This window comes from Sciurus carolinensis, chromosome 8, assembly GCF_902686445.1.
Source record: "Sciurus carolinensis chromosome 8, mSciCar1.2, whole genome shotgun sequence".
Taxonomy (NCBI): Eukaryota; Metazoa; Chordata; class Mammalia; order Rodentia; family Sciuridae; genus Sciurus; species Sciurus carolinensis.
Window position 1 is genome coordinate 5,231,983 of NC_062220.1, and position 25,311 is coordinate 5,257,293.

Consider the following 25,311-nt stretch of genomic DNA (forward strand, 5'->3'; position numbering starts at 1 on the left):
GTGGCCGCAAGTAGGGGGTCAGCAGCAGCTGCAGTTGTTCACAGAAGGTGGGGGGTCAGTGGCAGCCATGGTGATGGCGTTGACTGTGGCCACACCCAGAGAGGAGACCTCCAGGTGACATCTCGGGAGCAGCAGCGTAGATGGCAGCTGTCCCCGGAGAAAAGATCTTTGGGCATCCTCGACAGTGGCCTCTGGGGCAGCTGGGCCCCGCCCAGAGAGAAGACCCAGAAGACAAAGTTATTATCTCTTTTTTTCTTTTATTTGCTGGGTTGCTTTGTGGCATAAGATATGGTATCCATGTGTTGCTGAGGTGAAAGTGTATTTGGTTGTTGATGGATGGAATATTCTAAATATGTCCGTTAAATCTAAATTATCAATTGTATTATTTAGTTTTGTATTTTCTTTATTTAGTTTCTTTTGGAGGATCTGTCCAGTAGTGAGAGAAGTGTGTTAAAGTCACCCAGTATTATTGTGTTCTGGTCCGTTGATTCTTGAAATTGAAAATGATTCGTTTGATGTACATGGATGCTCCATTGTTTGGGGCATAAGTAGTTACAATGGTTATGTCTCCGTGATGTATAATTCCCTTAAGCAGTATGACGCGTCTTTCTTTGTCCTCTCTAACTGTGGCTTGAAGTCAACTTTATCGAATATGAGGACGGAAACCCCTACTTGTTTACGTAGTCCATGTGAGTGATATTTTTTCCTCATCTTTTCACCTTCAGTCCCTAGATGTTTTTTCCTATGAGGTGGTGAGTCTCTTGGAGACGGTGTATTGTTTGGTCTTGCTTTTAAATCCAACTTGTCAGTCTGTGTCTTTTGATTGATGATTTTAGGCCATTAATGTTCAAGGTTGTTATTGAGATATGACTTGTATTCCCAGTCATTTTGGCTTATTTCTAGTTTTTAATTTGACTTAGTTTCTCCTTTGATTGACTATTCCTTTAGTGTAGTTCCTCCTTTTGCTGGTTTTCACTTTTTTTTTTTCCTTTCCATTTTCATGGAATATTTTGGTTAGAATGTTCTGTAGTGCAAGCTTCTAGTTGTGTATTCTTTTAACTTTTGTTTATCATGGAAGGTTTTAATTTCATCTACAAATCTGAAACTTAATTTTGCTGTATATAAAATTCTTGGTTGGCATCCATTTTCCTTTAGAACTTTAAATATATTATTCCAGGACTTCCTAGCTTTGAGGGTCTGGGTTGAGAAAATAGCTTAGATCTGAATTTAATATTTTTCTCTCATGGCCTTTAAGATTCTATCCTTACTGTGTACGCTAGTCATTCTCATTATAATTGCCTTGGTGTGGGTCTGCCGTAATTTTGTACATTTTTGGGTCCTATAAGCCTCTTGTAATTGATTTACATTTCATTCTTTAGGTCTGGGAAATTTTCTGATATTTTATCATTGAAAAGATTATTCATTCCTCTACTTTTACTGGAGATCCACAATGACATTTTGGATCTCCTGAAATCAATGTCAATTCAGAGCCTGTGCCTACTAGTTCCTGAAAAGTCTGATCATTCCTTATTCCTCAATGCACAGTTACCCTGGTAAAAGGCCTTAGGTCCCTTTGGGGAAGGATGGGAGAAAGATTACCAGTAAAGATTTTTGGTACTACACCAGGGTCCTTTCTCAAGGGAACCTGGCCTCTCCTTCATTGAACAGGTTCCGGGTCTGTAAATTGACTCAAGTGGTTGAGGGGCCATGATTCTCTGCTGTTATGACCTAGGGCAGACTTTTGTACATTTGCCCTGGAATTTTTGTGCTTATATAAGTCAAGTAGGAATTTGGTGGGTTTCCCATCTATTTGGCTTCTAGAAACACCATGATTAATTAGCCAGTGCCAGAGATCTACATGAGTCAGAACATTGTGTTCATTTCTTCCCCTTTGCTGTCCATTATGGTAACTATGACCACCCTGTCTTTGGAGATTGAGGGCTGCCACTTGACCCCTTCCTCCCCAGGATCCAGTTATTTCTGTCACATTTATGTCTCCCAATCGATGGACCTCAGCTCCTACAGTAAGGTCCGGCATTCAAAGGAGAGCAATGGCAGAGCTTTTCCAGGATGCTGGTGCTCCCCTCACAAGTTTGTTTCTTGTAGTTGTAGTAAAGGACATATCTTCTAGACCCTCCCAGTGTGAAGGAGAAGGTCATACAGGACCTATCCATCCCAGGATTCCAATCTGAGCCTCTGAAATCCTTCATAAGTAAACCAAGGGATACCGGGCTCTTCCAGCTCATTCACGGTAGTCTGTCTTTAGATTCGTACTTCAGCCAACCATCCAAACGCTTTGTACCCTTTTTAACACTGGGAGCCTTTATGTTAAATCTAGAGTGCTTAATGGGCTCATATCAATAAATTCAGCCTGATGTAATTTTTGTTCCTTTCCCCATTTTCCCACACCCTTAAAATCCGGTCCCACAACATTTTTTCCAGACCTTTGCTTGTGTGAATTTGAAAACTCAAGAAGTTTGTTGGGAGTATAGAATACTTCCTTGGGGGTCACGGACTGTACCTTACCTCTAGGAGCCTGCTTAGACTTGGATTTGGTTATAGGCCTCGAGACAATGGGTGGTGAGGATGGGTCCTGAGAAGCATCAACATTTTTAGGCTGAGCAACTGATTCATGAAAGGTCTTCACTGTTTCCATAGGCAAAGCAGGATTAGTACCCTCCACAGGAGGTGGAGAAGCCAGTGCCACAGAAGGTGGCTAACGGCAGGGACTCAACAACTTCTGGTAAAATGAACTCAACAGAATATGGGGAGCTCAATGTCCCCAACCCCTTTCAGACTCCTCCTGTACACTGCCATCCCAGCTTGCACTTTCTCATTTCCTTGAGAACCATAACATTAGTTTTTAAGATGTTTCTTTATCCATTATTTGATAACTTAACTCTTTATGTCTTCAGCCCATATTTAAAATTTGGGTAGCAGTTTTTCCATACTTTCTGAGTTTTGAGAGTTCTTTGAGTATTCTGGATACAAGTCCTTCATCATGTGCATGATGTGTAAATATTTTCTCAACATTCTCTAATGTCTTTTCATTTTATTAGCCATGCTTTTCCAAAAATGGATATTTTAATTTTGGTGAAGTTTATTTTATTTTGCTATAGATCTGTGCTTTAGGGGTCAGAATTAGAACTATGACCCAGTTTGACTTATTTTTTTATATATGGTATGAATGTAGATCAAAGTTCATTCTTTTGCATATTGAATATCCAGTTGTTTTAATGTAATTTCTCTGAATTATCTCTGTATTATTCTTGAAAATCAGTTTACTGTGAATGTGTGACCCTAGTTTGGAATCTTCTTGCTGTATGATTGATAGATTTTTCTGTGTATAGGCCAGTATTGTACTATTTTGATTACTTCTGGATAGCTCTTGAAATCAGATACTGTTGTCCTCTGATTTATTGTTTTTCCATTTTTTTTTAATACTAGGCCCTTTCTATTTCTATATGAATTTCAGAATTAGTTTTCCATTTTCTATAAAGACTTCTAGCATCTCAATTGAATTACATTCAAACTGTAGATCAGTTTGGGGAAAATTTGAAATTTTGATCACATTGGCTGTTTGAAGCATGAATATGAATATGATGTATGTTTCTCTCCATTCTTCAGTCTTCTTTAATTTCTCTTAATTATGTTTTTTAGCATTCATAGCTCTCATGTTTGTCAGATCTGTCCTAAAAATCTTCCATTTTTACACTCTTGTAAATGGTCATGTAGCTTTCATTTCAGATTCTGATTGACAACTGCTAGAATGTAGGAATACTGCTCATTTTTTTATATTGATCTTATATCCTGTAACTTTATTTAAATTTTCTATAGTTGCTTTTTTGTGAATTCATTAGAATTCCTACACATACAATCATATTTGCTGCAGATAAAGTTTTATATCTTTCTTTATAATCTGGAAGCTTTTTTATTTTTTATTCATTCTTTATTACATTTCCTGCAACCTCCAATACAGTGTTGAATAGGAGTAATGTGATTATCCTTGTCTTGTTTTTGGGCTTTGGGAAAAAAAAAAAAAAGCATTTAGTCTTTCATCATTAAGCATTGTGTTAGCACATTTCCTCCCCCTACCCATCACTTATTTAAATATGTTTCCCTCCATCTTGAAGTGTTTGGAGACTTCATTTCTGACTTATACTGAGAATAGCATAGTCCATCCTTATTTATTATTTTCAACAAAAATATTCACTGGTTAATTTTCCCTTAAAAATTTAATAACATTTTTATAATTTCTTTGTTCTGCTCAGCATGTAAAACCTGCTAAGTTTTTTGTGTTTTTTGTGTTTGGGGTTGGGAGGTAGTAATGGATACTTTGATTTCAATTACATTATTTTAGCCATTTCCTTAATTATTCCAATAATTTTAATGTATCATTAGTCTTGTGGTTAGTTATTGGTACTTTAGTCTTAAGAGGCGCTTAATGGATACTCCTGATGAAATGATGATTCTACCTTTGCGAATTATCTTGGATGATTCCTATTGTTTTTAAAAGGGGAGCTTGAGGTCATATATGAGGTATATGGATGTTATTTTCTTCATTAAAATATTGACACATTATAGGTAGATTGAAGTATTCTCCCACAACCTTAGTTTTTTCCCCATTAGTTTTTTGCTACATGTACATCTAGGGTTAGTTCTTGTGAAATAGCCAATAGTTGACCCTTTTGCACTTGGAAAATAGCTGTTTCTCATGATTCAGCCTATTACACAGGACAGTAGGCTATGTATAATGGCTTTCGTGTTTTAAATATCATGGTAGTGGACCTCATATACTATTCTATAGCTTGTTTTGCCACTTAGCAGTGTATCATGCTGATTTTTTTTATTCCGTGGAAAACCGTACAGATTTCTACCTGCCTGTTTTATAATGTTGATTATTTGTTACAGGTTGGATTTGCCATGCTTTTACTCATTCTCCAATGGTGAATACTTAGGTTGCTCAGGGTTTTCCCTTGTAGTCATTAGAGTGTTTATTGCCTTACTTTTGACTCTGGTATAAAACATTAGTACTGTCCATTAAAATTCCTTTTAAGGGTGTTTATGTTTTAAATGTTACAGTAATATATTCCTTTTATTTAATAATCTTTCAGTCCTCAAGAAAATAATTCTATTTATGTTTTGACCTTGACTGTAACCTGTTGGATTTCTGCTCTTTCTAGGCTAGATTGTAACCTTTATAAGGGATGAGGATCACATGCTTTATGATTTTGATCTTGGCCTATTTGTTTTTTATTACAGCATCTAATTCAGAGCTTCTTCATGTTAAGCCCTCTGAAAGTTATTAACGAGTTATTAACAATTTGATGAAATATTATCAAGTCCAGAAATGAACATTCATGGTTGATAATCCTTTGGCTAACACTAAAATTTTGATGAGTTATTCAAAATAATATATTAAAGCAGTTCTATCCAATAGAAATATAATGGGACCCTCATGCAATTAAAAACTTCCCAGTAGCCACATTAAAATAGTTATGATCAGTAGAATTAATTTTGGTACATAAAAACTGATTATTACCATATTATTATTTCAACATGTATGTTGAATAATGAGACATTTGTATGTTCCCTATATTTTGGAACTAAGTCTTGGAAAACTGTCAGATATGTTATGCTTACAGCACATCTTAATTTGGACTAACTACATTGCAGGTCTTAAGTGTCACTAAAATTGATACATATGTATACACATATAATGCAATTTTATAGTTCTTGATTAGAATTTCTGAGTAATTAAGTTATTACAAAGGATAGGTTTATGTTTTCTTCCTCATCTAAAGAGAACATAAGAGCAATAAAAACATGACTTGAGTCATACTTTTGTGGTAATATCTTGGCATCAGTAATTTAATTTGGAATTGTTAGTATAGACCTTGGCAAAATTGTGTCTTGGCTATGAAATTTTTGAAGCTTCCTGGTTAAGTGTAATACCATTTGAAATATAACTTCATGTTTGTTGTATTTTGCTCTTGTAGGTGTCTACTGCAGATATTTCATCAAGTAAGGATGAAGAAGAAAACTCTATGCACAATACAGTTGTGTTGTTTTCTAGTAGTGACAAGTTCACTTTGCATCAGGTTTGAACTTCATCTTCTACTTTTGAACTTTTCCTTGTCCATTTCTACGTTAGCCCATACACAAAATAAGATATTAAAATATTTTTAAAATACAAATAAAATTTGCATGTTCTTAATCACAGCTCTCAAGTAGATACATGTGTTCTTGATTTCAGGATATGTGTGTGGTCTGTGGCAGTTTTGGCCAAGGAGCAGAAGGACGACTACTTGCTTGTTCTCAATGTGGTCAGTGCTACCATCCGTACTGTGTCAGTATTAAGGTAAGTATGCTCATTTAAATGAGCTAGCAGAAGCATGTTGAATCTTAATTGATCTGAGTAGTCATGTTTACCAGTCCTTAAAATTAATCAAGTATTTGCTATATATGTGTGACAGTATTTAAGTTCATTAAATATTGGTTTTAAGTGTGGTTACTTCATGAACTTATTAACTCCTTTATTAATCTGTGGTCTTAGATTGTATGAATTGTCCTGCCATTATCTTGAAGAAATAAAACATAAAAATATATCCTTTTCATTTAAAAAATTTTACTTGCCAAGGCATTGAGTTTAGTTGATTTGCCTATTGATTGTAAAAGTTGAGAACAACTAAAATATTTAGTCAGAATTCATTTGTCCTTTCTGGTCTTTCCCACATTCAGTTTCCTCAGCCCTCAACTACATATGTTTTATTATTAAAACTGAAAGAAACAAAATAAATACCATATTTAATGTACTTCCATAAGCCTGTAGTACTCAGTTTTAGTTATTTCAGACTATAGACTTACTGTGGAACCTTTTTTGTAGTAATCATATGGTTGGTTTTAAAATTATATTTAGATATGGAAGCCTCAGTACTTCAAATGTTGAACTGAGATTCTTTTTTTTTTTTTTTTTTTTTTTTTTTGAGAACTCAGGGATAATAAAAGTTATACATTGGAATAAAGTAAGAAATGTTCACCAAAATTAAGTAGGGAGGTACAGCTGTAGGGCAGGCATCCTGCTGTGTACTCCATGGCCATGTCTACCTGACTTCAGCAGGCACCTCAGTGGAATCATCTTGAATTTAAAGGTTGCTTTTTTTTTTTAAGTTGCAGATGGACATGATTCCTTTATTTTATTTTGATCATTTATTTTTTTCAGTGTGGTGGTAAAAGATTGAACCCGGTACCTCACTCACATGTGCTGGGCAAGCTCTCTATACTGAGCTAGAACTCCAGCCCCTACAGGTGGTCTTTATCCCTTCTCTTCTGCCTTTCACACACCTCTGCATTATGTCATTGTTCGTTCAAGTTGTCAGTATTAGGAACGCGTCAACATGTGCTTCCTGGAAATTCTTTGCTGATACATATGCTAGTGTTTCTTTTCTAGGATAATATAGGTTTTTGAGAATTTAGAGGTCAAAATTATATACTCTTTTAAAAAATTACTAACAGAATATCAACCAAAAAAGAAACACAATACACATTATATAAAGCCAGTTTTAAATAGAATTATATGTGCCTAGAAGAAAACAAGTTTTATTTTCTTCTTTGTATCTTTTATAGTCTAATTTTCTATATTGATTTTATAATTCTTATATTTCTGATATAAGGTCATTGAGTAAGTTACCTTTCAAAGTAGAAGTGTAAGTTCCATGGGCCTGGTACCTTACAACTTTCCTTGCCTAAGATTGATAGTTTTAGAAGAAGATATTTAGACCTTTTGTGAATTTCTTTAACCCTTCCAACAATTAATTCCCCTTTTATAGGTGAAGTAAAGCTTACGTAAAAGAAGACCTGACAGCCAGTACACTGTCAAACACTAGGTACTGGCATAACTAAGATTTAAGTCTGTTTTCCTAAGGGCACGTGACTCCTTTTGTACCCCTGACACCATTCTGAGTAGTACAGAATACTGCAACCTCTATGACTGAGAAATGCAGGAATATCTGGAACCATAGTAGAGAACATGTGAATTGTTTCAGCTTAGTTTTTGTTATTGGAGACAGTTATTTGTGGATAAACTTGTAATCTTTCTGGGGTTGGTCTAGAGAGCCTCCATTGTGAGGTGGATATTCTCAAAACTTTTTGGTTTAGAACCCTTAACAGTCTTCAATGTTACTTGAGTAAGTTTTTGTTTATGAGGATTGTTACTTGAATACTTGCCATTTTAGGAATTGAAACTGGGAACATTTTATAGCACAAGACTATAAGAATATAAATTGCATGACATTAATGATGTTGCTACTCATCATGTAGCCTCTGAGAATACCGCTGTAGAGTGCATGTGTGAAGCTTCGATCGACAGATCACCTCTCATTAGTGTCATGAAAACTTCTGTCCTGCAGACAGCTTTGGGGACTGCCATTCTAGCAGTAGTTTGTTCTTCTTGGACGTGGCCTTGTCTAGGTGTTGCCTGGTCCCACCACTCCTCCCCAGGGCCTTCACACTGTGGCCGATTGGGTTTCGTGTGTCTCCCAGAGCTCTGTGAGCCCTGCAGTGGTTGTTCTTCCCCTGACTGTGGGTCCTTGCTCTGCCTTGTACCTGTGCAGCTCAGTGGTCAGTCAGGACCTTTAAGAGAGTCCTGTGTAGAATTCTGGAGCTCCCACTCTATTGTTTCTTCTTTTCTAGTGCTCTGTCCTGTGCCTTCTGACTGCCGCAGCCTTTCTGAACTTACCATGTCTTCTGAACTCACTGAGGCTTTAGTACCAGGGTGGCCCTCCCTGGGCAGTGTTGTGGAGGAAGTCTGTAGACGTAGTACCATAGGATTCACCTCACGTTTCCTTCCTCTCACACACCACAGTCCTGTGCCCCATGGTGTCCAGTATCTGAAAGCTGTTGTTGCATGCATTTTGACCAGATATCTCGTTTCTTACAATGGGAGAGAGGACTGGTACCAGTTCATCATAGTTGAAGCAGATAATGTATTGCAGATTCTGAAACACCTGTCAGAACTTCAGACATGGTGCCATAGATGGAACCCAAGGAGCTTTCAAAAATGAAGATTACACCATTTCAGTAGAACAAAAATGAATCAGTGACAGACCTCTGTCACCTAGGGTCAGAGGCAGTCTGGCATAGTCATGCTCTTGTGTTAGGCATGGTGGCACAATCCCCCTCCTGTGTTGGGCATGGTGCCACAGCCCCCCTCCTGTATTGGACATGGTGGCACAGCCCCCCTTCTGTATTGGACATGGTGGCACGGCCCCGCTCCTGTGTTAGCATGGTGGCACAGCCCCCCTCCTGTATTGGACATGGTGGCACGGCCCCCCTCCTGTATTGGACATGGTGGCACAGCCCCCCTCCTGTGTTAGCATGGTGGCACAGCCCCCCTCCTGTATTGGACATGGTGGCATGGTCCCACTCCTGTGTTAGCATGGTGGCACGGTCCCGCTCCTGTGTTAGCATGGTGGCACAGCCCCCCTCCTGTATTGGACATGGTGGCACGGCCCCCCTCCTGTATTGGACATGGTGGCACAGCCCCCCTCCTGTGTTAGCATGGTGGCACAGCCCCCCTCCTGTGTTAGCATGGTGGCACAGCCCCCCTCCTGTATTGGACATGGTGGCACGGCCCCCCTCCTGTATTGGACATGGTGGCACGGCCCCCCTCCTGTATTGGACATGGTGGCACGGCCCCCCTCCTGTGTTAGCATGGTGGCACGGTCCCCCTCCTGTATTGGACATGGTGGCACAGCCCCCCTCCTGTATTGGACATGGTGGCACAGCCCCCCTCCTGTGTTAGCATGGTGGCACAGCCCCCCTTCTGTATTGGACATGGTGGCATGGTCCCACTCCTGTGTTAGCATGGTGGCACGGTCCCGCTCCTGTGTTAGCATGGTGGCACAGCCCCCCTCCTGTATTGGACATGGTGGCACGGTCCCACTCCTATGTTAGGCACAGAGGCATGGTTCCACTCCTGTGTTGGTTAGCATGGGAAGCTAGGAGGTCTTGTCTGTCCACAGCAGTTTCAGTGGACAGGGCCTGGACACCAGAGTGCAGCACAGGAAGAGTGAATACAGGACCAGGTGCAGCTCGGGTGGAGCACCTGCCTAGATGCAGTGAATCCTGGGTTCCATTCCTGTCCCCACTGCCCACAAAGAAAGAGAGAGAGAACATAAACTGAGGAATTTGAGAATTTGGCTGTAAAGGACCACGAAGTAGGCTTCCCTGAAATAAGAAAACTGAGTAAGAATGAAGATACAGGTTTGAAAATTTGTGTACGATTTTAGATCTGCCTCCTGGTTCATGTTTTAAGCAGGGGTTGGTGCATGGTGACCCACAGGCTGCATCTGGCCCACTGCCCGCTTGGGCACATAGACTTCCATTGTGGCTTAGTGGCGCCCTTCTGTTCACACATCTGCTGTGGCTTTGCCCAGCCTGGCAGATTCATGTAGTTGCAGCGTACACATGGCCCAGAATACCTGAAGTGGTCATACTCTGCCCATTTACAGAAAATACCTGGTGATTACTACCCTGCTTTTCCTACCCTGCTTCTCTGTTTCTTCAATTTGGGTAAATGATAGATTATAATTTGGTAATCTAAGGCTAATTTAAAAAAATTAATAGACTAATCAAAGTAATACACATACAGGTTTAAAAATAAAAAATTAAAATTCTTGCCCACGCTGTAGTTCAGACCTGTAATCCCAAAGGATTAGGGAGGCTAAGGCAGGAGGACCACAAGTTCAAGACCAGCTTTAGCAACTCAGCAAGACCCAGTCTCAAAAAATAAAAAGAGGTCAGGTGTTGTATGTTTTCTCTCATATGTGAAAGCTAAAAAAGGAAAAAAGAAAAGTGGGGGAAATATTGTGAAAATTGAAAGGAGATCAATGGAGTAGAGGAAAGAGACTGAGAGAAGGGGACGGGAAGAGGAAATACTGGGGAATGATATTGGTCAAATTATATTGTTATATTGGGTGCATGTATGACTGTCTAATATTAGATCCCATCATTATGTACAACTATAATGCACCAGTAAAAATATGGGAAAAATAAAAAAAGGAGACCAGTCGTGTCAGTTAGTGATAAAGCACCCCTGCATTCAATCCCAAGTACCAAAAATAAATAAAATAAATAAAAGCCTAATGCTGACCATCCAACACCTGTCTCACTTTCACCCCACACTTCCTTTCAAGTCTCTGTTCCTATAAATAATTCTCTAACTCTTAATAATAAGCAAGTGCCACTGCCTTATTAGTGTTAGAGATTGTTGACTTCCTGTTCTGAATAAATGAGTTCTGATTTAATTCTTAGCCTACGCTCCCTGCCTCCCCCTAGCATTCTCCTGATAAAGGTGTAACTACATAGTTAAATTAATAAAGTTGGTTATGACTCAGGAAATGTTTGCTGAAGAACTAAGTAGTGTCCTGTAACTTTTGTTTTTCATGGAATTTTTGATTGCAAGAAGGAGGAAGTTATTAGTCACTATTCTTATTTTGTCATTTCTTTTACCTGATCTAGAAACACCATCACATCAGATTATTTGGTCATTGCCTTTGTTCCTGGAAGAGTGCTTCCTCTTGCAGGACCTATTGCTCTGCTCTCCTCTGTGCCAGCAGCTCCGGGGTGTGGCTGCAGTCTCATCCTTGAACTTCACTGGGCTTGTGTTTCGTGGGTTCCTTGCTTTTTGAATACTCTTCCTTTTCTTGGTATATGTCCCCATTTGGTTCCACGTATCTCCAAGGAACTTCCTTAGGAGTGTGCAGGAGCTGAAGTTTGAGTTCGCTTGTGTCTAAGTGGCATCCCACCTTCTTACCAAGTTGTTTAGGTAGGTGAAGAATTGTGTTCTGAAACGTTTTCCTGTAGAATTTGGGAACCACTGCTCTCCTTTTGTATCTGGGGTGTTGGAAAGCTTAATGCCATTGCAATAGTTGTTACTTCGAATATAACTCTTTTTTCCTTTCTGGGAGCTTCAGGTTTTCTTACTCCTCACAGTCTGAAATTTTTACCCTTCGTTGCTTGCTATTATATTGTGATGCAGGCACTTTAGTCTTCTGAGAGCTTTAAGAGTTGGTACCAAATTGATAATAATACATGATATGGCTTCTTTAAGGAGTTTATCAGGAATATAGAGATTTTCAAAATGTCTGCTAACTCAGACCCTTGAGGCAGAAAAATAAAGGTGGGGTGAATGTGAACCACACAAATCCTAGCTTCATGGCTTAAAATTCTTCCAAGTCCCTACAGTGTCCCTGAAAACTTGTATTTTACCTTATCTTATTTTTTATTTTTTCATGGCTTTTCTATTGATTTTAGTAGATATGTCCCCATGCTGTGTACACAAGTTGCAGAAGCCTGGGATGAATGAAAATAACATGGAGGGAGACTTTGTGGATATAGTTTCAAATCCTGAGTCAACAGTGATAGGGCAGCTTATTGATTTCTTTAAAATCTAGTCACAATGTCTATAAAAATAGTGGAATTAAATCTAGCACAAGATAGTTGTGTGGACTTACAATGTCATCAGACTGTGTGCTGCTTTCAACTATTCTGCTAGACAGATGGGCTCCTAGAAACACATGAGTGTGCCCTGCCCAGTACTGGGCCCCCAACATTATCTGGCTGCTTGCCTCTCATCTGCTTCTAGGTCCGTAGGCGCCACGTTAGTTAACATAGTGTACTTGATCATGAAAATGAGGTCTGAGTTAATGTATGAATCATAGCTGGTGATTCCTTTTACAGATCACTAGAGTGGTTCTCAGCAAAGGCTGGAGGTGTCTGGAGTGCACTGTGTGTGAGGCCTGTGGGAAGGCGACTGACCCAGGAAGACTCCTCCTGTGTGATGACTGCGACATAAGTTACCATACCTACTGCCTGGACCCACCTTTGCAGACAGTCCCCAAAGGAGGCTGGAAGTGCAAATGGTATTCCCGCATTTGTGTTCCCTTTTCCGTCTTTCAGGCACATTTCTTGCATTACTTTAGTTGTAAAGTCATCCGTGTATGTTCATGTAGCACACATTTGCTATCCTCAGTACTATCAGAAAAATGTTCAAATGTGCATTAGATGATTTCTCCTTATTGTATTCACGTGTAGCTTCCTGAGTGACAGTGACTAAATATGTAAATAAAATGGAAACTTTTGGGGGATTTGGATTTCAGGTGTGTCTGGTGCAGACACTGTGGAGCTACATCTGCGGGTCTGAGGTGTGAATGGCAGAACAATTACACACAGTGCGCCCCTTGTGCCAGCTTGTCTTCCTGCCCGGTCTGCTATCGGAACTACAGAGAAGAAGACCTTATTCTGCAGTGCAGACAGTGTGATAGGTACTGTGCTCTTCTCCAGTGTAGTCAAAGGAATGGAGAAAATAACTTTCTGAGATAGTTTATTTAAGGGACAAAACTTTTTGCTTTCCAAAATTTTAATCAGGTAGAAACTTACAGAAGTGATTTCCTGGTTTAAATTTTCAATTGTGAAGATTTTTAACTGGGACCTTTTGAAGGTTTATGAGTCCTGTAGAATTAGATGCAGAATTATTACCTGCACATATGCATTTTCTTATGGAGGGTTTCTGAATCTCTTAGTAGATTCTGAAAATGGTTTCACAGTTCTGCTTTTTAAAACTATTTTTACTTAATGCTCTAGATAATAGATAACTAGATGTTAGATACATGTTTTTTCCTTTCATAAGTAGTATGTGTGTGTAGCTTCAAAATCAAGAATGTTTTCTTTGGTCCATTATTGTGCCTTGTTTGCAGTTAAGCATTGCACACATAATATCATTAACCGTGTTATTTTATTAGTAGAACTCTGCCTGCAAACTGTGTCAGAAGTCAAGACAACTCCTTTGCCTTATTTCCCAATTACTGTTGCACATGACTTTATGTGAGTTATATCTGCTTCAATTCAGATGTATCATGTAGAGCACACATGTACCATATCATTGTATTCTTTTGAATCCCTTTGTACTTGACCTGACTAGCCTCGTTGCTGTCATTGATAATTCATATATGATCATAAAATATTATCATACCCTTGTTAGGTAATGCACATCTGCTTCCTCCCTAGTACATGATCTCTTACCTTCTCTGCACCATGAAATTTCTTATGGGTCAATATTAAATGGGATAGATAGTAGGAACATGTGAGGCTTAGGGCTTTTAAGTTTGAAGACCCCTATCAACCTCTGTTGTAGTTTTTAAAAGGAAACACCTCTTAATGTTCAATTCCTTTTAAATGTACTAATATGGTTTTTTTAGATGGATGCACGCAGTTTGTCAAAACTTAAATACTGAGGAGGAAGTGGAAAATGTAGCAGACATTGGTTTTGATTGTAGCATGTGCAGACCCTATATGCCTGCGTCAAATGGTAAGAGAACAATTTAAAGTGAGAGTCTGTGCTGTCTTGCAGTTCACTTACACCTTGCTGTCCATAATAAATTGCAAACCTATTATTTGGTCAAGTATTTTATGAAAACTATGTTATTTTGTGTTATACATTAATTCTTATTATCCCAAGTTGATTTACTGAAACAGTGTACATGAAGGGAGGAGTAAGCATTACCTTGCCTCTAGGGTGCAGCTTTGCCTTCAGGGAGCATAGTCTTTTGGCACAGCCAGCAGCACGGAGCAGTCCAGTGCGCTGCTACTTCTCCGCCTGTTTTCCCAGACATGCACTGTCTCCTTCACCGTTTCTCCTTACTGTGTTCAGTTCCTGATATTTTAAACTGCTTTTAGTACTCTGTGGTATTCAAGCATTTATTTCAATAAAATGAGTACAGAAGCTGAATTTTTAATCACATGTCTTCAAATACATTTTTTTTTCTGAAAAAATTACCTGAATTCTTTTTCATTTCAGTGCCTTCCTCAGACTGCTGCGAATCTTCATTGGTAGCACAAATTGTCACAAAAGTAAAAGAGCTAGGTAAAATTTGAAATGCTTTATATTTGTTCTTTAGAAAGAGCACATATATGCTTTATTTTTATATAACTGGCTTGCCACATACTATATCAAACCTGCCTTTATCATACTAGTGTTCAGTGTAAACTTCCTGATGGCGTTAATAATTTCTGTAATTGACATATAAAATGTTCATCTTATCTAGTTTTACTGGAATAGTATTCCAATAAATTTCAGCAAATTGGCAATGAAAATAACAACTCTTAGAATAACTATTCATGCCTTGCTTGCTTTGGCTTCATTGATATATTACAGTGCTTAGTTATCTTTTAGCAGAAAAGGTCTAGTTAGCAAATAGACTCCATTAGAATCAATTCAATGTCGTACTGTTGTTTTTCCGCAATAGCCTAGAATGGTGATTCATGTATTGTTATTAAAGTTATTCTTGTATTTTATATACTTTGATACAAAGATATTGAGGTGGTATAGGAGTCATTCTAATGAGCAGTGGTTCTGTACACTTAAAAGTGTACCTGCAGGATTTGTACACATTGACTCCCTCACCCTGAAAGCGTGCATAGCAATGTTTTGGTTTCCCAGTGGGCTTCTAGAGTGTTCTTTATCCCCAACATAAACTGCCTCCTGCCCTTTTCTAAGAAGAGGCTCATGGTCCAGCCACTGGTGCACTCCTGCAGCCTCAGTGCCTTCCTTCTAAGTCCTCCGCGGTGCGTTCACACAGAGATACCAGGTTAAAAACACACTTAGAGGCAGTCTGTGTACCTGTCAACAGGAAGGTTTGGCCAGTGTTCCCAGTTTTAATTGGGCATTCTTAAGTTAATTATTTATGCATTTCAGAGATACTTGCTGTATGAAACTATCATTGCATTCCTTTACCACATATTTTGGAATAATTTATCAGTCATGTTTAAAATGAAAGTTTATATTTGTGTTCTTGGGATTCTGTGATTTCAGATCCACCTAAGACCTACACCCAGGATGGTGTGTGTTTGACTGAATCAGGGATGACTCAGTTACAGAGCCTCACAGTTACAGTTCCAAGAAGAAAACGGTCCAAACCAAAATTGAAATTGAAGATTATAAATCAGAACAGTGTGGCTGTTCTTCAGACCCCTCCAGACATCCAGTCAGAGCATTCAAGGGATGGTGAAATGGATGATGGTCGAGGTAATATTGAGTTACTTTCCTTGGAATACATGTACAAAGTTCGTGCATGAAATTACTTTGGAAACATGTATGATTTATGAGGGTAAATCACACTGGCCTTTCTAAGTTCCATCTTCTAAGACCTTGCCTCTTCTGGTTCTCTTGCTTTCATAAATCTATGTAGAGCACACTTATTTATAGAAATTTCTAGGAACACTGAGTCTGCACAGGTCATAGAGTCAGAGCACTTAACCTCAGTCTACTAGGTAGCAGCCTATGAGACTGGGAGCTGTGTTTAGGTTAAAGTAGAACTTCATCGGTACATTCTAGAAATGGAAAAACTGTTACTAATAATTCTTCAGTTGTCTATTTGTATTCATAGGTGCTCATCATAAACCAGTGATTCATTTTTCTTTATCAGAGTAGATGTCTTAAGATTTTCTCTAGCTAAACTCTTTAAGATAACCAAAAATTTTACCAGTAATATTAAATTAAGTATGAGTTATATTTTTGCTCATCTCCAGAGATCACTGTAAGATTGTTTATTTTTAGAGTTGTTTTAGTTTTTTTTTTTTTTTACTGCTATGACGAAAGACACAACAAGATCAATTTTAGAGGAGGAAATGTTTATTTGTGTCTCATGGTTTCAGAGGTCTCATTCCATAGACGGCAGGCTCCATTCATCAGGGCTCCAGGTGAGGCAGAACATCATGGAAGAAGGTGGCAGAGGGCCATAGCCCACATGATGATCAGGAAGCTGAGAGAGACCCATTTGCCAGATACAAAATATATGCCCTCAAAGGCATTCCCCCAGTGCCCACCTCCTCCAGCCACACCCCACCTGTGTTCAGTTATCACTCAGTTAATCCCCAAGGGCATTAAATCACTGATGGCGCTAACCCAAAGGCTCTCATAACCTAATCATTTCACTTCTGAATGTTTTTGCCTTGTCTCACATATCATATTTTGTGGGAGATACCTGATAACTAAACCATAATAAAGGTAATTGTTTCTTTTCAGCTGATTCAGAAATAAAGCAATAATTATTTTTGTTCCATTACATTTTATCATTCAGTAGTATTTATTGAATGCTTACTGCCATACCAGATATTGAAAGTTATGTCATTGAACAAAGTAGATAAAATCCGCTGCTTATACACTTTTATTTTAGGGTTAGGGGAAAGTACTAATGAAATAAAAACCCTTCATAACATTAAATCAGTTAATGGTAATGCATTTGGTAAGTAATAAGGAAAAAGTAAGTGGTTAAATAAATTGAAAGTGTAGACAATGGTGTCATGGGGTCAGATGAACTGAAAGCGACATTTAAGCACAGACTTTAAGGAGGTGTGTGTGTGTGAACCTATTGATACCTGAGGGCAGAGCATTCCAGACAACAATAAAGCCAGGCCAGAGGCCCTGGGAGGAGGTGGGCCCAGTATTTTTTTGTTGTTTTGTTTAAGAAATATTTAATATATGCTGAACAGTGCTTAATTGGGCCCAACATTTTTGAGGAATGCTGTGAAGACCACCATGTGTGCAGTGTGAGCTAAGTGGGCACTGGATGCAGTGAGAGCAGAGGTGTCGGTGAGAAGAATGCCTCTGGAGATCATGCAGGACAGCAGGGTGAAGGAGTCGACATCCACCAGAGTGGAACTGGGGTGTTGAGTTTTTGAAGTAAAAGGGCACGATCTCACTTGAAGAAAATTGGTCTGCTGTGATTTGAATAGACAGGTTTAAGAGATGCAGGAAGTAGATCATATAGGAGGCTGTACCTGTGGTCCAGGTGAGAGGTGATCATCACTGAAAAGGAATTATCTTTTAAGTTCCTGAGTATTTACCATCTGATCCTAATATTACATTGGTTGTGTTTTTTGAGTCTCCTGCAAGAAAAGGTTTTTGGTGCTTCTGTATAAGTGGTTTTCAAGTACTGTGAAGCAGAGAATTTGATTTTAAAGTTTCGCAGCTAAGGGGTTGTGAAGAAGTAGTCCATGTGTCTGGGAGGATGTGATTCAAATCAGCACCAGCCCCGAGGATACTGAAGAATTTTAGTTTCCAAGGACATTAAAATCTGTCTGAAAAAGGGTTATATCCATAGTCACTTAAGTTTGGGAAATGCTGCATTTTATGTAATATGAAAGGTTTCTTGATAATGTGTATTATTTCCCAAATTATGAGATTATAGAACCTTTTAAAAACAAAGGAACAAAAAAACCTTAGAACATTTCCATGTGGCTTCCATTCTGTAGAACAACACTGTGAGAAATGGTGGTATATTCCATTCTTATATTCTGTTAACGACTTGTCAGGGTAACAGAAAATTATTGAAAAATGACCCTTGCCTTTTTCCTATTCATATGGTAAGATAATCCATGTTTAATTCTATTTACCGAATCTCTTTAGTTTTACTGAATATGAAAGAACGTGATTGTTTTTTAATATGTTGGATGTAGAAGATGTTAATAAAGACAATGTTAGGGTTGAAGGGATTGATCATACAGTATTTTCCTGACTGTTCTTTATGCTCATTTGTATCTCAGGATCTCAAAACCTTTGTGAAAGGAGAGGTGTTTTCCTTAGGAATGAGATTAATGCATGTTATTTGAAGAACACTTGTGTTTTCTGTTGCTAGCTAAATAAATCCTATTTTGAAAAAAAAAATTTAGATATTAGCCCTTTATCAGATAAGATTTATGGTTTGCATGTATTTTCCCCAAACCCATGTACTACCTTCCATTATGCTAATTATTCCTTTAGCCATACAGGAACTTTTTGGTTTAACAAGGTTCTACTAGTTTATTTTTGCTTTTGTTGCATCTAATTTCTGTGGATATCCAGAAAGTCACTGCCAAGGAACTGTCCCCATTTCCTTCTAGGAACTTTATGGTTCCAGGTTGTACAATTAGGTCTTTAGTCCATTTTTAGTTGATTTTGGGGTGTAGTATAAATACACATTACATTTTATTCTTTGCTTAGGAATATTTAGTTTTACTAGGACAGTTTATTGAAGAGACTATCTTTTTCCTTATTTTGTCTTTTGGTGAGTTTGTTAGAAATTAGTTGATTATATTCTTGGGTTTATTTCTGGGGTTTCTATTTCTGTTTCCGTAGTCTGTGTTTTTTATATCAATACTACACCAAAACATTGAAATGTAATTTGAAATTCGGTAGTGTGACGCTTTCTACTTGTTTTGTCTACTGGAATTCTCGTGATTCCATACAAATTTTAGAATCATTTTTTCCCCATTTTTGTGAATAATGCCATTGGAATTTTGATGGAGATTGGGAATCCGCATATGTCTTTGGGTAGTACGCACATTTTAACAATATTCTTCCAACCCAGAGACCTGGGATATCATTGCAGTCTAACCCCCACTGCCTGGGACCTTGTGAACCTTTCTCCACTTTCCCTGTCTTCTGGGGTACTTGATGAGAACAGCATGGTGGCCCCTTTGCTGCGTATTTCCCATTAGCTAAGGATTATGTGTTTGGTAGATTTTTCCAGTTTCATCCATAGATTTACTTTTTTCCAGAAGGAGAACTTATGGATTGCGATGGAAAATCAGAATCTAGTCCTGAACGGGAAGCTGTGGATGACGAAGCTAAGGGAGTAGAAGGAACAGATGGTGTCAAAAAGAGAAAAAGGAAGCCATACAGACCAGGTGAAATTCTAATGTAATCAGAACTGTTACTTTAAGAGAAAGAAGATACCGAGAACTTCAGTTACAGCTGAATATCAGGATGAGGCGTATTAACCATACCTAAAACTCTTGTTTGTAGATTACAGAATTGAACTACTTGAGTGCGCTGTTTAGATGACATATTCTTCAGGTCGACTGTTTATATAATAATAAGTCATTATTATTGCCTTACTCCAAATATTAATTCTTTTTAAAAATGCTTTACTGGATTAGTTTTTATTTACTACTGATATGTATATTTGTCTTATTTTTCAACATTCACTTTCTAATATTTTTACTTTGAAAAAATTTTTCAGCGTTTATGCAGGAATGCCAGTAAGTACAGAATGAAGGTGAATGAGCAAAGTTTTTATTCTTCCTGGTATTTATAGCCCCCTTCATACCCAACAGATTGAGAACTTCCTTATTTCCTGTCTTTCTTAGAGGCAGAGAGGAAAATTGCCTTGCTTGTCAGATTTTATTTACTTCACTGGAAAAAATTGTGGAACCATCACAATACAAAAGTAGTAGGCTTTTCAAAGATCATTTATTAATATCTGTTTACCAGTAAATGAGGTATTAAATTGAATCAGTACAATCTTTATTCCTCTGATGGCTTATATTTTATTGAGAGTGATCTGAATCCCTGTGAAACGTCAGGAAAGGGTACTTTGTGTTCTGCAAGGACTCAAACATGTCTTCCTTGGTGGTGAACCACACCCACCGTAAGGCCTAGGGGTTAGTTTCCTTCAGGTCTTCATAGTGGTGTGCTCTGCCTGGTTCTCCCTAGTCACCAGGTCTCCAAGTGTTCTTACTCAGGCAGACACTGCAGATTGCCTCAGGAATTTGGATGTTTCATTTTGTTTTCTTTCTGTGCCTCATGGGAAGTCGTCCCTTTAATTGAGGGGCCATGAGTTCACACAGTGTATTGCCTGATGACCGTCGTTTGGCCAAAGCTAATCATGTTGACTGTGACAGCACTTTGTTCTGACTTAGTGCTTCACATGTACTAGTTTGTTTGTACTTAGGACATGGATATGAGGATATACTGTACGTTATCCCCATTTTACCAGTGAGGGAACTGGGGCACTGAAATGTTAAACTGCCCGAATTTAATTATTGAACAGCCTGGCTGTTCAGTACGTAGCCTGGCTCCAGATTCGGAGCTTTTAACCAGAGCACTTTGTGCATCCTGTCTGAAGGGCCTCATAGGAGCTAGACAAGGTCCCCTGAAGCATTCTTGTGTTATCTGGTCACATTTGTATCTTCTGTTCTCTAGCTATTGTGAGAATCATGATTATCCTCCATATACAGATACTGTGGGGTGTGAGCTGTTGCATAGACACATGAGTACAATCTGTGATTCCAACCCTGCTTGGCCTTGTTTATAGGAGGACCTGCATACAAGTCTTTCTCATCTTTAGCAGAGTTGAATTCTTGTTTGATTATTGATAACAGTGGCTTTAACATTTAGTTTTTACTTATGTCCATCCTTTTCTATTTTATGTAAAAACGAGGTTGTTGATTTAAATTAGACCAGGTTAAATTTTGGAAAATGCCTCACTGTTAAAGACAAAGAAATTTTGTCCTACTTATTCTAGAACTATAGAGAGAAGTTAATTATTTATGTGCTTACCCAATTTCTTTTTTGGATAGGCATTGGTGGATTCATGGTACGGCAAAGAAGTCGAACAGGGCAAGGAAAAACCAAGAGATCTGTGATCAGAAAAGATTCCTCTGGCTCTATTTCTGAGCAGTTACCTAGCAGAGATGATGGTATGGTACTGATTTTGTTTGATATAATCCCTGATCTTGGTACCTCTATTTGTTATGGGGCGCAACTTAAGAACAGACCGATCACCACTGAGAAGTCCAAATTTGAGAGTCTTTATTAAGCCAGCCAGCTGACTGTCTCACACAATGCCCCAAAAAATGGCTATTGGGAGAACAGCCCTGACCACAGGGTTGTAGGGGTTCTTATACCAAAAATCACATCAATCATAAGTGTCTGTTGCTATGATTCAAAATTGCAAACTAACATCATGAGATCATCGACAGAGGGGGAAGTGGGTCAAACTGACCCTTACCTAGGTACAAAGTAAAGAATGGTTATTAACATCCACACAATCACTGTTTACATGGTACATTGTTTAGGAGCAACAGGAATCAAAAGAGAACAATTTTTCACTACATAGGAGTTGCCATTGTATATTATTAAACATGTAACACCAAGTAACTGATGATGGGTACAGAGGTGGGGTGTTCCCATGAGAGAAGCTTATTTCCTACATAACATGGAGTCTCAGAGAAAAATGGAGTTTGTTTAGTCATTTCCCTTATAGTCTGGCCTATAACATTCTCATGGAGCCAGATCCGTCAGCCCATCACATATTGAAAAGTACTATTTTAAATAATGCTACTGTCACTACCTTATTGCCTCTTACCGAGGCAAAAGGTTTGAGTGCGTGTAGATTTCAGATTTAGTATATAGCAGTCAAGTTTGATAAGGAAATGGTTTAAATTCAATAAACTATATTCCTTTGAGGTGCTTTATTTATTTGTTTATTTTTTAAACCCTCTTTTACTTTTGGTGCTGGGGAATAAACCCAGGGCTTTGTGCCCGCTATGTATACATTTTACCCAGAGCTATAGTTCCCATTCCCTTATAGATATTTTTTAAGCACCCCCTCATATTAAGTATATTTCCTGTATTAAATATGAACTGTAGGAACTGAGAATCAGTTGGTTACATAAACTGCATTCTGGTCATCTCAGCCAAGGCCTTCCTTTGCCTACCTTAGCTACTTTGCATATAACTTGGAACTTGAAAGTGATGGGATACCCCAACATTTCTTAACAAAATTGTAGTATTTCGTAAACACATCTTCCAGTGAACATTCTGTCAAAGACAGTCTCATTGCTTAAGCTTAAGCTTATCTTTGTCAGTTAAGAATGCACTTCTGTTTCCTCACTTTATGAAGTGGTTTTGATGCAGATGTCATTATCTGCATGCTATGGTCTGTGTGACTACATGTTTTGAAATGTTTAATAAATGATGCAAAGAGACTGGAGAATATTTCAGCAAGTCCTCTAGGGTTTTGACCTCAGGTGAATTCATAAAGATCAGAAATTACTACCCATTTCCAGGAAGCTCTGATGGTTTTTAGTAAGTTTCTAATATGACCTTACATGGCTTTAATAAGCCCTAATCACGGAAGCTATGTTCAGTGAAACTTGTTGTTTTTCATCTCTTCTATCCTCCAGATAATTTATTTAGAGCCACATATTTAATTATGTATTTTCATCTGTGTCTAATCAAAACTTACCATTGAGTTTTTAATTTCATAGGCAATTTTTCCTTTTCTGAATTTCTTCTTTGATGTTTTAATACTCGAGTTTCTTTTTTAAAGCTTCTACTTTGTTTTCTTTTACTCCTTTGTGTAATTATCTGATTTAAGATATAAAATTTCTGAAGCATTTACATGTCTGATTCTACTCTTTATATCTGTTGTCTCCGTCTATTAGTGCTTCATTTCATTGTATGAGAGACACATATATTTATTAGTTACTGTAAACTCATGTTTTGGGGGACATTCTCTGCATTTTATTAAGAACTGTATTGAAGGTGGGTTCTTCCAGACATTTGGCTTTGTTACTTCCAGGAGCATGCGGTACCATTATTACCCATGGCCCACTTTTAGCTACATTCTTAGTTTGAAGTATTTCTGTTCACCCATGTTTTATAAATTGAGGTATTTACACATTGGGGGCTGTACTGAGTTTTTGAACTCTCAGGGAAGAGTTCCATTTTTTGCCTTTGGGCTGAGCACCAAATTCTGTGACATGATGATGAGCAGTTTTCTTGGTTATTGGTAGTGGGGAGGTGGGTGGTGGTTTGGGTGGGCAGACTGTATTTCTTATTTGACATTAGTCACCTTTCCATTACTATGACAAAATGCCTGAAACAATTAAATCAGAAGGAAGAAGGATTTATTTTGGCTCATAGTTTTGGAGATTTCAGCCCATGGTTAGCTGATCCTGTTGCTTTGGACTCAGGATGAGGAGGCACATTGTGGCAGGGACACATGGCAAAGGCAAGGCAGAGGGAAGATCCAGAGGCCTTACTTCTCGAAGCTTCCACCACCTCCTGAGAGTTCCAGGGCTGGCAACCAGGCTTTGTACACAGGCATTTGAGAGATACACAAGATCCAGACAGGTCCCAGAATGGAATCTCTCCTGACCCCACTTCTCTCAAGATACCTCTATTTACTTTTTTTACCTTGGAGAGCAGCCTTAACCTTTGTCTTCTGGTCTGCATTCTGCTCTGAAAACTGGAGTTCTAGGTCACTAGATTTCAGCAAGTTTCAGAGTGTTTCGTCTCTGCTTGCTTCTGTGGCTCATTATTTACCTTAACTTTTAGTCTAAGAAATGTTTTGTTATTTTCAGAAGAGTCAGTCTACCCACGTAGTCCAGCAGCAGAATCGCCTGTGTTGGCTCTCAGCAGAGATACCCTGAGTGCCCTGCCCTTCGCCATGCTGGCCTTTGGGTGCTCACCCATCTGCCCTATGTGTTTCGCTTGTTTTCCTGCTGATTTCACAGTCCAGTGTTTTGTTCTGTTGCCATTTTCAGATTTTAAAAATGAGTGTTCATTGCATATTTATGAACTTATTCCTATCTATGAACATATTTATAGTTGTATTTTCATAGTGAGTATATACTAGAAATATCTCATTTGCAGTAAATTTCTCAACTTAGAATTGGTGAATTAAAGGTACACATTTTTAAAGAGATTTTTGTTCCCTTTCTCATTATACTTTACAAAAAAGGTTATACCTACTCAGTGTCCTTTAGGGGAGTATATGAGGAGCTTTTTTCTCATACTTGTGAGCATTCCATTTTTGTTGTTGTTTTTAATCTGTACCCAAAATGTTATATTAAAAAACCAAGTGTTTGCTTTGCAAGGAAATTGTGATAATTAAGCAAGAATAGGAAACATAGTAGTAGTAGTATAAAATAGACATGAAATGGAATTTTTTGATGCAAATAAATAAACTTGCTTTGAGATCTTTTTGTGCCACAAAAACTCATTTGTTCATGTGGAACTATGCATCTTGAACAGCTATAAATTCTTCGGGAGGAGTTGTCTGAAATTTGAATGCACATGAGTGTGACTCTCATTTCAGGCTGGAGTGAGCAGTTACCAGATGCTCTAGTTGACGAATCAGTTTCTGTTGCTGAAAGTACTGAAAAAATAAAGAAGAGATACCGAAAAAGGAAAAATAAGCTTGAAGAAACGTTCCCTGCCTACTTACAAGTAACATTTTGTTTTACGTTATGTTATGTAGCATTAGTTGAGGAAATGTTTTGTATTGTATTGAGTTTGTAAAAACAGGCTCATTGTTTTTGCTAATGTTCTACTTGTTTTAATTTAATCATCAGAGATGCCTTTCCAGGCCCCATAAGAATTAACATTTGCCCCACACACTTTTTTTTTGTGCTTTGATACTTTTCAAAATTATTTTCATCTTACCTGTTCATTTCTGAGCATTCTCTAAACCATAACAAGCT

General features: G+C 38.2%; 1 protein-coding gene across 19 annotated transcripts in view; it reads left to right on the top strand.

Annotated features, from left to right (window-relative positions):
• Nucleotides 1–25,311, top strand: part of Kmt2c (lysine methyltransferase 2C) — a 268,206-nt gene that overhangs the window by 186,037 nt on the left and 56,858 nt on the right. For 17 of the 19 annotated variants that reach the window (XM_047559963.1, XM_047559970.1, XM_047559969.1 and 14 more), the window contains 10 exons: nt 6,000–6,101; nt 6,257–6,361; nt 12,742–12,923; nt 13,161–13,325; nt 14,259–14,368; nt 14,858–14,923; nt 15,872–16,084; nt 19,597–19,725; nt 21,400–21,519; nt 24,927–25,057. In XM_047559963.1, the coding sequence (XP_047415919.1) occupies nt 6,000–6,101; nt 6,257–6,361; nt 12,742–12,923; nt 13,161–13,325; nt 14,259–14,368; nt 14,858–14,923; nt 15,872–16,084; nt 19,597–19,725; nt 21,400–21,519; nt 24,927–25,057 (1,323 nt within the window). The remainder of the gene's footprint in view (nt 1–5,999; nt 6,102–6,256; nt 6,362–12,741; nt 12,924–13,160; nt 13,326–14,258; nt 14,369–14,857; nt 14,924–15,871; nt 16,085–19,596; nt 19,726–21,399; nt 21,520–24,926; nt 25,058–25,311) is intronic. The other 2 variants (XM_047559966.1, XM_047559972.1) reach the window with 2 other exon arrangements.